The following is a 14,195-nucleotide window of genomic DNA, read 5'->3' on the forward strand; positions in this document are numbered from 1 at the left end:
AATGTTCACTGAACTACATCTGAATAGGTTCATTTTCTCATAGGTTTTTCTACATTACAAGTTATGAAACCAGAGAAGTTCCCTTCAGCTGCCATCAAAAAGGATGCATAATAATGACGCTTTGCTGTGGCTTCAGTCTTTTATCTTTTTTATACAGTCTATTAGTGTTTAGCACTGCTTTTTCATTCATAATATGAATTTATAGTGTGAATCACTGTTTGCCATACCACACAATAATATTATTATACATTAACAGGTATCATTAATCGTTCTTTGCACTCATTCCACATGCTCAAATACTGAAGCAGAGCTCTTCACCTCTGTTTTCATCTAAACTTTCAGTCTAGTTTTTCACATAACTTGACTTTTGTGCAGAGAGAAGCTCTCTGAAGTGCTCAAGCAGATTGAGATTCTGCATTTGCTGTGACCACAGCACCGCAGACATCGCTTTCACTCTCATCGTTTTTATCATTTGGTGGTCATGTGTGCCTGGTGATCGACGACAATACCACCCAGCGAGAATTTACCTCCATTAGGATGGCAAGGATAACACGGATGGATGTTATCCTTGGATGAACTGTTCATCCATAGGACGAGCATTACCACTCAGAATGGCTCTGAATTTACTGGCATTTATCTCTGAGGGGTTCAATGAGCCTCAACAATGCCAGGAAAACACACTCCACGCTGTAAAGGAGCTGCCAAAACCATTCACGGTGGAAAACAAGCAGCACTCGATCCTGTAGACATTTATTGGTGTGTGCCACACACAGTGCTTGTCACCTTGTTGAGCACGAGACAGCGACTGATTATGCCACAGCACATGACATATTCACCATCACTTTATACTTGCAAATGTGCATCTGAAGGGTAATAAAGGGTTTTATGCATGGTTACAGATGCTTAATTCCCCCTACTTGTATCAACAAAATATTTTGCATGTGACTGTCGCTTTTTGAGTATCTTCTTCCTTTCACTATGCTTATGTCTCATTCTTACATAAAGTTCCTTTAATCACATCATGACCAAAGATAATCTGATTACTTTTGTCAAGTAACGAGTAAAGTACTGACATTAGCGTCCACTGTACACTCTGTGTGGGAAGAAAACTTCTTTCTACAGGGAAAAATTAAATGTGGCTCCTAGCACGCTGCCACAGGAATGTGAAATTCACAGAGAAACCCCCGGATCCGCCCACTGACATGACCTGCTAAACAGATGAAAATAGACTTACTACACACCGAACGCGATAGAAGCGACCAAATAGTCAGGTTTACATGTAAAGTCATCATACATAGAATAAGGGAGCCAAGAGCTACACGGAGTTCTGTACAATCTGCCTTCCTTTTGCAACCAGAGATGTTGCCCCCTGCTGGCCATGTGAAAGAATGCAGATTTAACAGACTGGTTTCACTTTACATTTCCGATTTCCTCCGGAGGCTTTGCATTTAGTCAAGCTGCTTCTGTAAATAACAATTTTAATGACATGTCTGACTGATTCACTCCACTGTCTTGTGGTACAAATTGGTACTACACAAAGTACAGCCTAGTCATACTATAAAGATTGTGCTTTTAAAAAACACTTAGGTGGGTTGCACAATTACAGCTCTTTTTTCCATGGTCAAATTGTATTGATAGCTAAATAACTTTTTAAAATGTGGAATTTTGAAACACAGAATTTGCAATAAGTAATGTTAATGTTGGTTCAAATCTGCTGGACATCTGTGATATGTCACATGGTCCTCTGTTTGTGGCTTTTGTGTACTTCAGAGACCTAACAGATCAAGAGTCTTATATAAACAGACTTTTATTTTATTACATGCTGCTTGTCTGTTATGATTCTTCTGTCAGTCAAGTTTAGGGCATGATCAGAGCTTATGATTCACTCTATGTTCTCACTGCCCCCATTTTCTTTTTTGCATCATTCTGAATGCAGGATGGTAAAAGGGTAAGTGTTAACCACAGGCACAAATTTGTTAGAAGTTTACTGTTCGACCATCTTCAGTATTATTGCGTATTAGAATTTCCTATGTGTAATATGGAATAAAAAAGGGTATATTATTGAATGTAAATACATTATTAATGTCTTTTTGCCACCTAATTTACAAATAAAGTAAAAAGCACAGGATAAAAAGAAATAAATAATAATCCCAGAATTGAATTTCTTTTAATTCCAGTGGAGATGCAGATGAGGATGCTGGAGAGCTAGACTTCAGTGCACTGCTCAAGAAAAGGCAAGATAATTTACATTTTCAGAGAAGCATCTTCCATCTATATGTGTCTTAAACTTGGTTTGCACTCATTAACTCATTCACAATCAATCTTAAACACCACCAGGCAGAAGAAGGAGAGGAAGGAGGAACCAGAAGTGGATGTATGGGAAATCCTAAAGAAAGCTAAGCCCTGCGACTATGAGAAGATTGCCTTTCAATACGGCATCACAGACCTGAGGGGTATGCTGACGAGGCTGAAGAAGATGAAGGCTGAGTCCAAAAAGAGTGATGGTACGGGACGGAGTTATGAGGCAAAAGCAGAGTTTGTGCTTTGAATGAGATAACAGGCAGCAGGCTGTAAATACCAGCAGCATATAAAGGCCAGCGTTTTAAGGAGGAGCAGTTTTGCTACTGGGACGACAGGTGGAATATGTGTTAGCATATGCCTGCTGTTGGTTGGCACAGGTATTATTTGGCCCTTAGAGTCTTTGTCTTTACAGCTTTCCTGAAGAAGCTGGATCCAGCATACACAGTGGACAAGGGCGAGAAGATCCATCTCACAGTGGAAGTGGCTGACCCCAACGTTCCAGTCAAATGGTTCAAAAATGGACAGGAAATCAAACCATCAGCTAAGTGAGCAACTATCCTGCATTTGTGCCAGTTTTTGTATTTAGATTCACATTTCTGTCATCTATGATTATGTGAAGAAGAAAGTTTTCATAGGAGTCTATGTAATGAAAAACTAAGTACACCCTTTCTGCAGCATATCAGGACAAACTCCTCATATCAACTGTCAACATGGTGATGATTTGGGCTTGTTTTGCAGCCACAGGACCTGACCACCTTTTAGTTTTTGAGTCAACAATGAAGTTTTCCGTATACCAAAGCATTTCAGAATCGAGTGTGAAGCCATCTGTCTGACAGCTAAAGCTGGGTCATTCAGCAGGACAAGGACTGCACCAAACTGAAGCAACACTGTAAAGAACAGTGGACCAAAATAATGATGTGAGAGGAAGATGAAGTGATATAGAACATGCATACTTCAGGTTTTTGCTGTTTAATACATGTCTACAAGCTAATTATGGCGTGTACTTAGTTTTTACGGACTACACAGAGTCCTGTGAAAACACATAACTGTGGCAACTGTAAGTCTAACTCTAACTCACATCTAACTCAGAAAAGTGCTGTGTGCAATTCAACACCATGTCTTAGGTTAGACCTGTTATCATTCTGTCTTCATCCTACAGGTCTTGTGTTGTATCTGATGTAGCTCCTTGTTCTCTTGACGCTGGTTTCACTAATATGGCTGAGCATCTAGAATGACTTACTGCTCCCGTAGCAGGATAACTGGTTTTAGGGCAATCCACCATTTTGGTGATGACTTTCCCAAGAAGACAAACTTTTGACAGTATGACGCCAGTTAAGGTCAGCCCCATGCACATAAACAAACTCGTGGGCAGATGAATATGCTAGTGATTAGATCAGCTGGCAGGATGTCCCAGATTTGTCAGAGTTCTCATTTCCCTGCATCTCAACAGAGGTTAAGAGTGCAAAGTTTGCATTGCAGCCACAATAGTCACTTTAAGGGGAGATACAACATCTATAAATAAAACATAATTGTCCTTTAAATAGTTTAGCTTAGCTTGATTGCTCTCATTATGTCACTAACATTATAGCAATAACAACTTGACCAACTGGAGCAACTGCAAGAGTTGCAGAGTACATTTCAAGCAGTTCAGCAAGCACATCCTTCCTCAAGCAAAACACGGTGCAGGGAGTGTAAACGGTTAATTCAAAATCCTTTAGCTCTGACTGGGATGTCTGACAGAATACATATGTTACTTTTTGAGCCTCTTTAGCCTGCTGAGCTTTATCCAGTGTCTGCGTCGCTCTCCTCTGTGCTCTTTTCCCTCCTTCTTCAAAGGCTACTTGTGGTCTTTCATTGAAGAGGCTACAGCTGTTTCAAGTGCTATGTTTTCAATAGCTCCACCATCTGCTATTTCATGAATCTTCATGCTGTTATTGGAAAGTAAGGCGGCCCTCTTCCTGTTATGATTAAGACAGTTACATCGGGAGAAGCGACTTTTATTTTGGCCTGAGCAGAGTCTCCCTGGAGGTCTCTCCAGGCTGTGGGCTGTGACCATTCAGCTCTAACAAATCAAATGTTTTAGGTTAGTGACTAAAAGCCATTGGGATCAGGGTATTACAGCCCTGCTCTTTTTTGTTGTTGCTTTATTTCACTCCTACTACTGCTGTGGATAAAGCATAAAACCAAAACCAATCCAAAAACTCTTTTGACATAATACATATAAAAAGAGATTATCTTATTATGGTCAGCTGAGATTCACTATTTTACCGCTCAGTGTTACACCATAGAAAATAAATTTAATTTTGTTTTGTGTTTTCCTTCACTGATAGCAGCTTAAAACATTGTTTATTAGGTAAAGTGATTTTTCTTGAAGGCTGAGTTGTCTTTTTGTTTCATTTAATTTACCAAAGCCTCAGAGATGAGGAAAAAATGCCATACTGATTAAATTTAGTCTATCTGCACTTCTTTAATTTACTCTTCTATTAAAAAATACCATAATTTAAGATTGCAGGACGCTGTACATGACATAATGATACCTTCAAGAACTAATGTCGTGGAATAACAGACATTTACTGAAAGTTGGTTCGCAGGTGTTGGGGAAAAAAGTATGAAAAGACGTCTGTAGCTACAGAGGGAGTGTTGTGAAGTATGGATAAATAACACATCACCCATATGGAAAAGATATATATAAATCTTATAAAGTTTGTATCTGTCTTGTGTGAAACTTGTATGAAAAGCATACAAGAGTGAAAACAGATAAAAGATTCCTTGAAAAATTATATAAATGAAACTTGTATGTTTTGGATACTTCCTAAAACAATATATGAAAGTATTGAGAAAGTGGCCACTTTCATGAGTAAATCATATAAGCCTTATATGATTCATTATATGAAGCAAGCCAAATCTGATGCGAGTCTTTTATAAGTTTTTTCTGTTTCTTTTCCATATGGGCAATGAAAGACCACCCGTGATGCTAGTTGAGTCAGCTGGAGCTGCAGAGTTAAACAGAGTTAGGTGCATTGTGGGTAACATGGGCATAGGAAGTTCTGCAAACAGACTGTATTTTAAAGATGGCTGTACCTACAATTATGTGGCTTGTTAGATTGTGTACTTGCAATTTAAAGTTTCATCTGTCATCAGTTGAGGACAATATCTGGACAGTGCATCGGTGCAAAGTGCATCTATTGTATGTATGCATGCATTGTACAGTCGTATATACCTGCTAGTTATTAGAATAACATACAAATACTAGAATTTTACTCAAAATAACTAAAACACAGACTTCTTGGGCTGTAGAATTAATTACACTATAAGTCATGCTAGTTGTCTGATGTTTTCTTTAAAAATGGTCCTCTTAACCAGCATTGAGTGGTCCAATTCAGATGACCCCATATGTGTAGGATTTTGCAGTAACAAAAAGAAAGAACTGTCTTTTAAGAGAAGAAAGCCTCAGATTGGGACAACCACCTGCTTTGACTGTTTGGATGAAGGGAAAGAGAAGAGAGCATAAAGAGATTATGCTAAAACATTCATTATGGGAGAGAGAAGGCAAATGCTCGAGCCTACAGCGCCATAACTGAATGATAGTTCAGAGTCACCTGATCCAGCCCTAACTATAAGCTTTATCAAAAAAGGAAGTTTTAAACTCAATCCTAAAGGATTTATGTTTCCCAAATCAAAATGGAGAGCTAGCTCCACAGGAGAGGTGCCTGATAGCTGAAGGCTCCGCCTCCCATTATATGAGACAGTATTGGTGTCCACCTATGAGTCAAAGTGGACTCTTCCCTAATAACGAAAACTTCAAGTGTTTAAGAGTTTAATTGAGCGAGTCATACAAAATCACCCCCTGAAATAGCCATACAGATGCAAATATTTTATTTTATTTTGTTATTTGATTTAATTTATTTTATTATCATAAGCATATTAGTTTGATTCCTGAAATCGGGTTATTCAAAAGGGAGTCTGTGGAGAATGACTGAGCAGCAAGGGCTGAAAAATTAAATCACAGCAAAACTGCTACAAGCTGCAATTCCACTTGAGGTTGGCTTTAAAAACCAGTGTTAAAATGCCAAACTCAACACCAATAAAAACCACCCTCACAGCTCGGTAAATAAACAATTGTTGGCATTATGGAAAGTTTGTCCCTTTATAACAATACTACGGTAGTGAACTTTCATCTTCTTAGATACTGGTAAGCTTTAAGGTTTAGGAGCATTTGATCGAGGGTAGCTGTTTTATAGCTATCATCTATCATCTGAAAATTCAGTTCACTCCATGTTTAAGCGGTTGGTTCCTTCTGGAGGAGGTGTATTGAGGTTATGAGACAAATTGTGGTGTGGTACAGATCATCCAAGCCATTTGAGCTCAAGTTTGGATGAGTGACTAACTTATAAAAGCTTGCTAACATTAGTATTAGCTGAGTTAGCACTCATATATTAATCTGCCATAGCCAGTGTATGCTGTAGAGACTAAAATTATTCTAAATACGAGGCTGTAACCATGGTTATTTTTGCTGTGAAGTAAGGTATTATAGCTTTGGATTCTATGAGGATTTACTCAAGTTTTTGGCATGGTCACATTTGCTTTAGTTTTTAGGTTGCGTGGTTGCCTGTTAGTTTTGCCAATGAGTGCAACAGCATTAGAAGGTACAAAAAGAAGCAATGGGGAGTTTATTACAACCTTTACTACTGATTATAATAATCACATTATACGCTGCTCAAAAAACAAGCAGAGGGGCTTATTAATCAGTTTCAGCTACTTTGGCAATAATGAAATTAACAACAGTTGTAGTAGAGGGGCAACAATGAGACAACCCTCAAAACAGGCAATGTTTTACATGTGGAGGCCACTGACATTTTTTCCTCACTGTTTTTTCACTATTTTTGCATTTGACTAGGGTCAGTGTCACTGCTAGTGGTAGTACTATTCCTCGGCATGACAAGTTTGGTGGTGGATCAGTGATGGTGTAGGGAGGCATATCCATGGAGGATCCTGGAGGATGAAGGACTTTATACCACTGACTGCCCCCCTCACAAAACACCCCTGGGACATTGTGTTTTAATCCATCAGACAACACCAGGTTGCGCCTCAGACTGTCCAGGAGCTCGGTGATGCCCTGGTCCAGATTTGGGAGGAGATCCCCCAGGACACCATCTGTTGTCTCATTAGGAGCATTCCCCAACATTGTCAGGCATGCATACAAGCAAGGGGGGGCATACAGACTACTGAGTTACATTTGGTATTGCTTCATAAAAGTCTGATGGGATATTGTCGTCACCTTGCCGAGTGGCGGGCTGGCGGTGCAGACATGCAAGCTTGTGAATGCGAGAATTCAAGAATGAAGTGACGTAGTGGTTTGAAATGAATAATGCAGTTGTAGCTACTAAAAATCTCAGATGAGTTTGGGTCTCAGTGACCTCCACCTCAAGGTCAAGGTCAGAGGTCAGGTTTTCTGAAACTGCTGTGAGGGGTAGAAATCGCAGCCGACAGTATTTTTCACTTTGATTTTTGGGGTACTTTTCAATTCAGCCCTCTGCCGTGTGATCATTTTTATTTCCATCAAATGATGTGGCATCATTTTATTCCTAACGCGTCACTGAGTGTTCCTAAGTGTTCCTTTATTTGTCTCGAGCAGTATACGAGAATAATAAAGAAATCCAGGGACCATGACATGTTTACATCAATGAAATCAAAATGTAATACATTTTAATCCTGAACACTCTGTTTCTAACATTTCTGCTTAACTGTTAGCCTTACAATAAGTACTTATTCAGTATTCAAATTACACCTACTGTTAATGGACCTTGAGTGGTCTGATGATGTGAATGCTTGCAGCTTGTAACCATGGGAATCTTTCTCATCACTGCCTCATCACTGCGTGTGATGACACTGTGGCATTACTGTAGCTCTCTGATGTTTGGCACCATATTTTCACAGCAAGCTCAACGCATGTGTGTGGGAGCATATATTAAATGTGTGCATTCTTTGTCTCGATCTGTAACTTTGAGTCACTCTGTTGTCTTTAGGCCCCGTTCGCCTGACTGTGGTTGGATTTGCTGAAAGCACTTAATCATTATTCTCTCTCGCTCTCTCTCCCTTTCTTTGTCTCTCACTTCATTTCTTCTTTATCCGACTCGTATAATCTTCCCCCGCCATCCCTCTGCGTCCAGGTATGTGTTTGAGAGCGTGGGCAACAAGCGGACACTCACTATCAATAAGTGCAACCTGTCGGATGATGCAGCATACGAGTGCGTGGTCGGGGAGGAGAAGTGCTTCACGGAGCTTTTTGTCAAAGGTATATGAGTCACTGTCTTTGGAGGAATCCTTTCAGGAGGGAGCGGTTTTTCTGCTTGGTTTAGCAAATGCTGTCATTTGAGTGTTGAGAGGCCTGACAGCTCTGTTCCCTTCATGTCATCTGTGTATTTCAATGCTTTTATGCCACGCAGTAACATGCTGCGCTCTGTTGTCTGCTCACTCATTTTTAATGGGTACGTGGCGAGTGAAATTTTCATGCTTTGTTTATTGTCATGTATCATTGTCGCCGTGCTGTTTGTATTAATGTGCTGACATATTTATCCGAGTTTGACTGATATGTGTGTTTTTGAAGGACAATTTGAATACGGATCAATGGTAATAGTAAAATTGCTAGGCAGATTTGGTGTATGATAGCTCTGTATTCAGGGTTTTTGAAAGAAGCACTTGTATTTTGCGTATTCTTGTAACACATGTCATTTTCGGTATTAATTGGGCCTATTTGATCGACTAAATGCATGCCACTTTACTGTACATTTTAATGGATGTAACTCAGTCTACTGCTTTTATATTAATCCCATACTTTACTCTCTTACATCATCAGAACCATAAAAATAAGCTCTGTAACCACTCCCAGGCAGCTACAATGTGTCTATGTGTCTTGATCGAAAATGACTCATAAAGGTGTGCTCAGACAGGAAGCATTTTCAGCTCCAGCAAACCAGGTAAAAAATCTGACTGTAGAGGTGATTTCTGTAAGCTGGCTAGCAGACATCAGTTTGAGATGTGCTCAGAAACCCATTTTTTTCTGTTGATTTGCTTTAGTTTCATATATTTTTCCTCTGAGCTCTTTATGAAATAACACTAGATTCTTAAGGCGAAATCTCATGCTTATTTCCATCTTCAAATTCATATTCTGAATACTATACTACACTACAATATACAATTTTAAAGTAGATTTGCTTGGCCTTTATAGTACCATTATTGTAAAGATGCATCAATTTAGATTGTCTTGGACGATTCCAATTTCCAGTTTTTCCAATATTTTTCTTTTCTCTCTTTCCTTCTAAGAACATGTAGCGCCTCTACTCAGGACCAGTACACTCTCACTTCAAATAGAGACCCTAGACATCTTACTAGGTTCAGGAGGAGGTTTTGTTTTGGGGACTCACAAAAGGAGTTGGCTTGGAAGTGAATAACTGGGACCTTTATTGCCTCAGTACCATTTATATACATATACAACACAATAACCCAAATTGCACACTAATAGTGCATTTTAAAGGTGAATACATGTAAAACAAAACAAAATAAAGACATTTAAATGGAAGATTTATACTGAACAGTATCAGAGCTCTTGGGAATGAATGAAACAGATTAAAGTGTTCCTGTTGTGAAGTTTGAATTGTCCAGTCTGAATTGTCCTTTAAAGTCGTTGAAAACCCAAACAGGTGTACTGTAGGGGAATTGTCAGTGTGCAAACCCTATTAAACTTGAAATATGCTCATATCTATTAAGACATAACCATTCTAATATAAACAGAGCTATTGCTTCTACTTGAATACCTCCCCGATCGGAATATGGCTTCAGCGGGGTGGGGTGGCTAACAGCTATTAGCAGCTAGCATCGCATCTAGCATCGACATCGTTTAGCTCAAAGCATTCAACACTTATAACACACTGTAAAGAACAACAGGAGAAGTAAAACAACACGCCAGATTCTCATAGCTCCCGATTGGTTTTTGTTCAAAGGTTTCTGAGCTGAATCAGCTAGTGAAATACATTATCTAACTTAACAGGTAGCTAACGAAAGCACGTGACTCACCGGGATTTTCAGACACAAATAACTTGACAGACGTTATTCCCTTTGTGGTCAGAGTTCGGGGCCTAATAAAAGAGTACCTTATTAGCATTTATACGTAAAACAATCTGGTCTCATTAACCGGGTTGCAGTATTGCACACCAAGATACTTTTTCCATGCGCTCCGACACGTACTTGACCGCCATCAGAGGGAAAATCTCACAGGAAGAGAGAGGTAATACTTCCTGCGCACTAGACGCAAGGTCATCAGAACACAAGACTGCATCACAGCGCCCCCTTGTGACAATAACAGGCTATAGCCTTAGATTACAAAAAGGGATTTTGAAGCCCTGTATTTCACATGGGTTACAAACAGAATATACAAGCAAAAATAAACTTTTCAGATATCACCCAATCAAAGAAAAGTAGCCAATCAGGGACCAGCTGGAACAGTTTAGATAAAACAAGTTATTAGATTAAGTTAATAAATATCTTTTAGTTTATATTTTATTTATCCCATATTTGTTTGTTATAGCATAATAATGATAATAAATAATAATAACACAGGCTTACATAAATACATAGACTAACAAAATGATAATATATAAATGGTAAATGGTAAATGGTCTGTATTTATATAGCGCTTTACTAGTCCCTAAGGACCCCAAAGCGCTTTATATATCCAGTCATCCACCCATTCACACACTGGTGATGGCAAGCTACAATGTAGCCACAGCCACCCTGGGGCGCACTGACAGAGGCAAGGCTGCCGGACACTGGCGCCACCGGGCCCTCTGACCACCACCAGTAGGCAACGGGTGAAGGGATACGAGATAAACAGACATAAAAAAACAGTTGGAAATGAAGCTTGTGATTATTTATTAAACACTAAACAGATTATGTAACTGAAAAAACCCTTAAAGCTAGATTAAATATTGTTTTTCTTGTCCTAACTGAAACCTGTATAGCTCACTCACTCAGTTGCCTTTTCAGCTACTTCATTGAAGGGACAAATTCATGATAAACTATTGATTACATGACTTTGTATCTACATCTACATTTCTATTGCATTCAGTGTCTCACTTTTAGAGTTTCTGGGAGCCTCCAAACATGTCACGGTGATTCCATATCAGAGTACAAATCACATATTGCTTTTTCCAGACTTGAAGGTACGGCCGCTATTACAAACCTACTGGGCTATTTCAGTGTCATACTCTTCTAGCTGTGTCTGTGTATTCCAGAGAGAATATATTCCTCAGCTTTTATGTGGACAACATCAAATTCATTTCACAAAACTTTTGTGATGCCAGTCAGATTTTTACATATTTCTGTGGTGTTGTGAGTGTAGTTCAGAGAGTTTGCGGGCACACCAGCTAAGGGGAGAAAGAATTGAAACGTCCGGAGGGGGACTGGAGGCCGACTGTGACAAATAGCTGAGGCTAGTAGAGCATCAAGCATCACACCATGTGGTTACACAATGTGACTCCCACCACCTCAGGAGACTTGAGGTGCCTTCCACCTCCACAAGATGGGTGTGTTTGGTGGCTTTGGATAAGAAATTCAGGAATATACTATGCTGTTATTCAAATACGAAGGAGCGTTTACATGTTTTGTGTGCTATCCTATTTTTCTGCTAACAGGTACTAAAGTAGGGTATCGACCATTCAAAAAGAAGAAAATAATGCTAAAAAACCTGACCTACAGGTACATGTATACTGTATTATGACATAATTAATATCTTTTAATGATAGATTCTTATTGCTGTTAATATCGTAGAAAAGCATTAGTCACTCTCCTCAAGTCCTGCTTCCTTGCAGATGTGTTTATTCGCCACACTTATTTTACTCTCCATTCGTATTTGTGTACTCCGGTGATTTAGATATGTCCAGTTTCCCGTTGGTGATTTACATAAAATAGCGTATCTCTTTAATGACTCACTTCCCATCTGTTGTTTGACTCAAAGCTATTTGTTTTCAGAACCTCCAGTCACCATCACCAAGCTGCTGGATGATGTTCATACAGTGGTGGGTGAGAGGGTGGAGTTTGAAGTGGAAGTGTCTGAGGAAGGCGCTAACGTCATATGGTGAGCTAATTTACCCTTCGGTTCATTTTGAGTTTGAAATTCATCAATGTGCTACTCAGCTAATAAAACTCTCTGTATAACGGAATAAACAGTCCAATGAGACAATACGTTTCAGGCCTCATAAAGCAATGCTGACGCAGCTCAATTTTTTTTAATTTTTACAAGCTAACATAAAAGATACTGGCTAATAGTGTGTAACTGAGGTTTCTGCATAAGGACACTCCAACAGAGTCATGGCAAAAGGACAGATGTCAGTTCCTAAGGCTTTACATTTTAAAATTAAATACTGTAAATACAGCGAGATATGAACAACAGCACATGACATATTACAACATATTATGATCTATTTCTTAAAAACTAAAATGCAAAATCCAAAATGCATTGTGTGAAAAGCAAAGTACCCAGTGATTCAATTCCTCTTAGGGCGAATGTTTGCAGCAGTAACTTGAAGTAGCTGTTTTCTATACGACTTTATCAGGCTTTCACATCACAGAGTTTTGGCTCACTTTTCAATGTTACTTGAGCTCATTGAGGTTCATTGAAGTTATTGACGGCACAGCGTTTCAATCAGGTTTTCTGTCTTCTGTCCTGTCTTAGTTTTTCAAGTATTGTTTCTGCAGGTCTGCTTAAGTTTGATTAAATAAATGATGACAAAGTGTAATATGTCATGTTTTGCTGTTGTACTGAGGTTGTATTTATATAGTTATATCATTTATATAGTTTATTTATTTATATAGCACATTTAATTACAACAGGAATGTTGACCAAAGTGCTGTACAAGAATACAAAATACCTATTAAAATATCTTATAATATTGATAGCAAACATCAAATATGAATTGTCAAATAACTCTCATATTGTATTAAAAGCCAGTAAATACAAATGTGTTTTAAGATAAGATTTAAAAAGATTGGCAGTACGAGCCAGTCTGATGTGTATTTATCTAATTTTACAACCTACTAAGTAATAGGTGGACTTTATTTCTACTGTGACTATACTTTGGCTAACTGCCCTCAGCAAATAAGACAGTATTTACCAAAAGCAATGGTGGAGATTTATCTGTTTTGTCACTTCAGTACTGTAATGGTTTATTATTCCAAGATGGTGTGATGAAAAGCTTTAAAATAAAGATTTATCGGTGCAAAAGGTGTAATGAATAACAAACCCCCCCCCCCCAAAACCAAAACCATTATTAGTAAGCATCTATCAATAAGCTCAACCAAATTGTTATATGAAACATTGCTATTAGCTAAACATTTTGCAATTGACTCTAATATCATTGTCTAATAATCTTCTCCACAAAAGAAGAATCTTTGTGGCTTTTATTTTATTTTATTTTAAGTTTCTTTGTTGTACAAAGCCAGACAGTTTCTAGGCAAAATCTACAAAGATGTCTTTTGGGTTTTTGTTTTTTTGTTGAAATAATACACAGCAATCAAAGCTGTCTGAGCAATTAGGGGAAGCCTAGATGGGCTGTTAACTGGGACACTGTCTTCCTTGCTTCCTTCTTGTCTGCACTTTTTTGGACGTGGTTATTCCACTCAGAGATTTTTAGAGAGCCAAACTAAAAGATATGAGTATGAATGCATGCATTTTTTTTCTTTGCTATACACAGCTTTTTTTGGTACAGATATTGTACACAAAAAATCCTCACCTACTGCACAACTTTTTCCCAAAGCCTTTTGACTCCTGAAGGATCTCACTATCTACAACACTGCCAACATCTCAAGTATCAGTCCCTTTTCTCGCATTCCTGTGCTAA

At 38.6% G+C, this 14,195-nt stretch overlaps 1 protein-coding gene and 1 long non-coding RNA gene across 2 annotated transcripts in view; one reads left to right on the forward strand and one right to left on the reverse strand.

Annotated features, from left to right (window-relative positions):
• Window positions 1-14,195, forward strand: part of mybpc2a (myosin binding protein Ca) — a gene marked incomplete at its 5' end in the record, with an annotated part of 47,437 nt that overhangs the window by 12,890 nt on the left and 20,352 nt on the right. The window contains 5 exons of the mRNA XM_082531567.1: window positions 2,178-2,234; window positions 2,338-2,504; window positions 2,714-2,846; window positions 8,472-8,596; window positions 12,328-12,433. Coding sequence (XP_082387693.1) covers window positions 2,178-2,234; window positions 2,338-2,504; window positions 2,714-2,846; window positions 8,472-8,596; window positions 12,328-12,433 — 588 coding nt within the window. The remainder of the gene's footprint in view (window positions 1-2,177; window positions 2,235-2,337; window positions 2,505-2,713; window positions 2,847-8,471; window positions 8,597-12,327; window positions 12,434-14,195) is intronic.
• LOC309704195 lies at window positions 9,746-10,728 on the reverse strand. The gene is made up of 2 exons (XR_014276165.1): window positions 10,513-10,728; window positions 9,746-10,436 (listed from the first exon to the last, which is right to left on the reverse strand). It is a non-coding gene; the product is annotated as an uncharacterized lncRNA (long non-coding RNA).

Source organism: Aulonocara stuartgranti (assembly GCF_965226115.1).
Source record: "Aulonocara stuartgranti genome assembly, chromosome: 4".
In the NCBI taxonomy this organism is placed as follows: Eukaryota; Metazoa; Chordata; class Actinopteri; order Cichliformes; family Cichlidae; genus Aulonocara; species Aulonocara stuartgranti.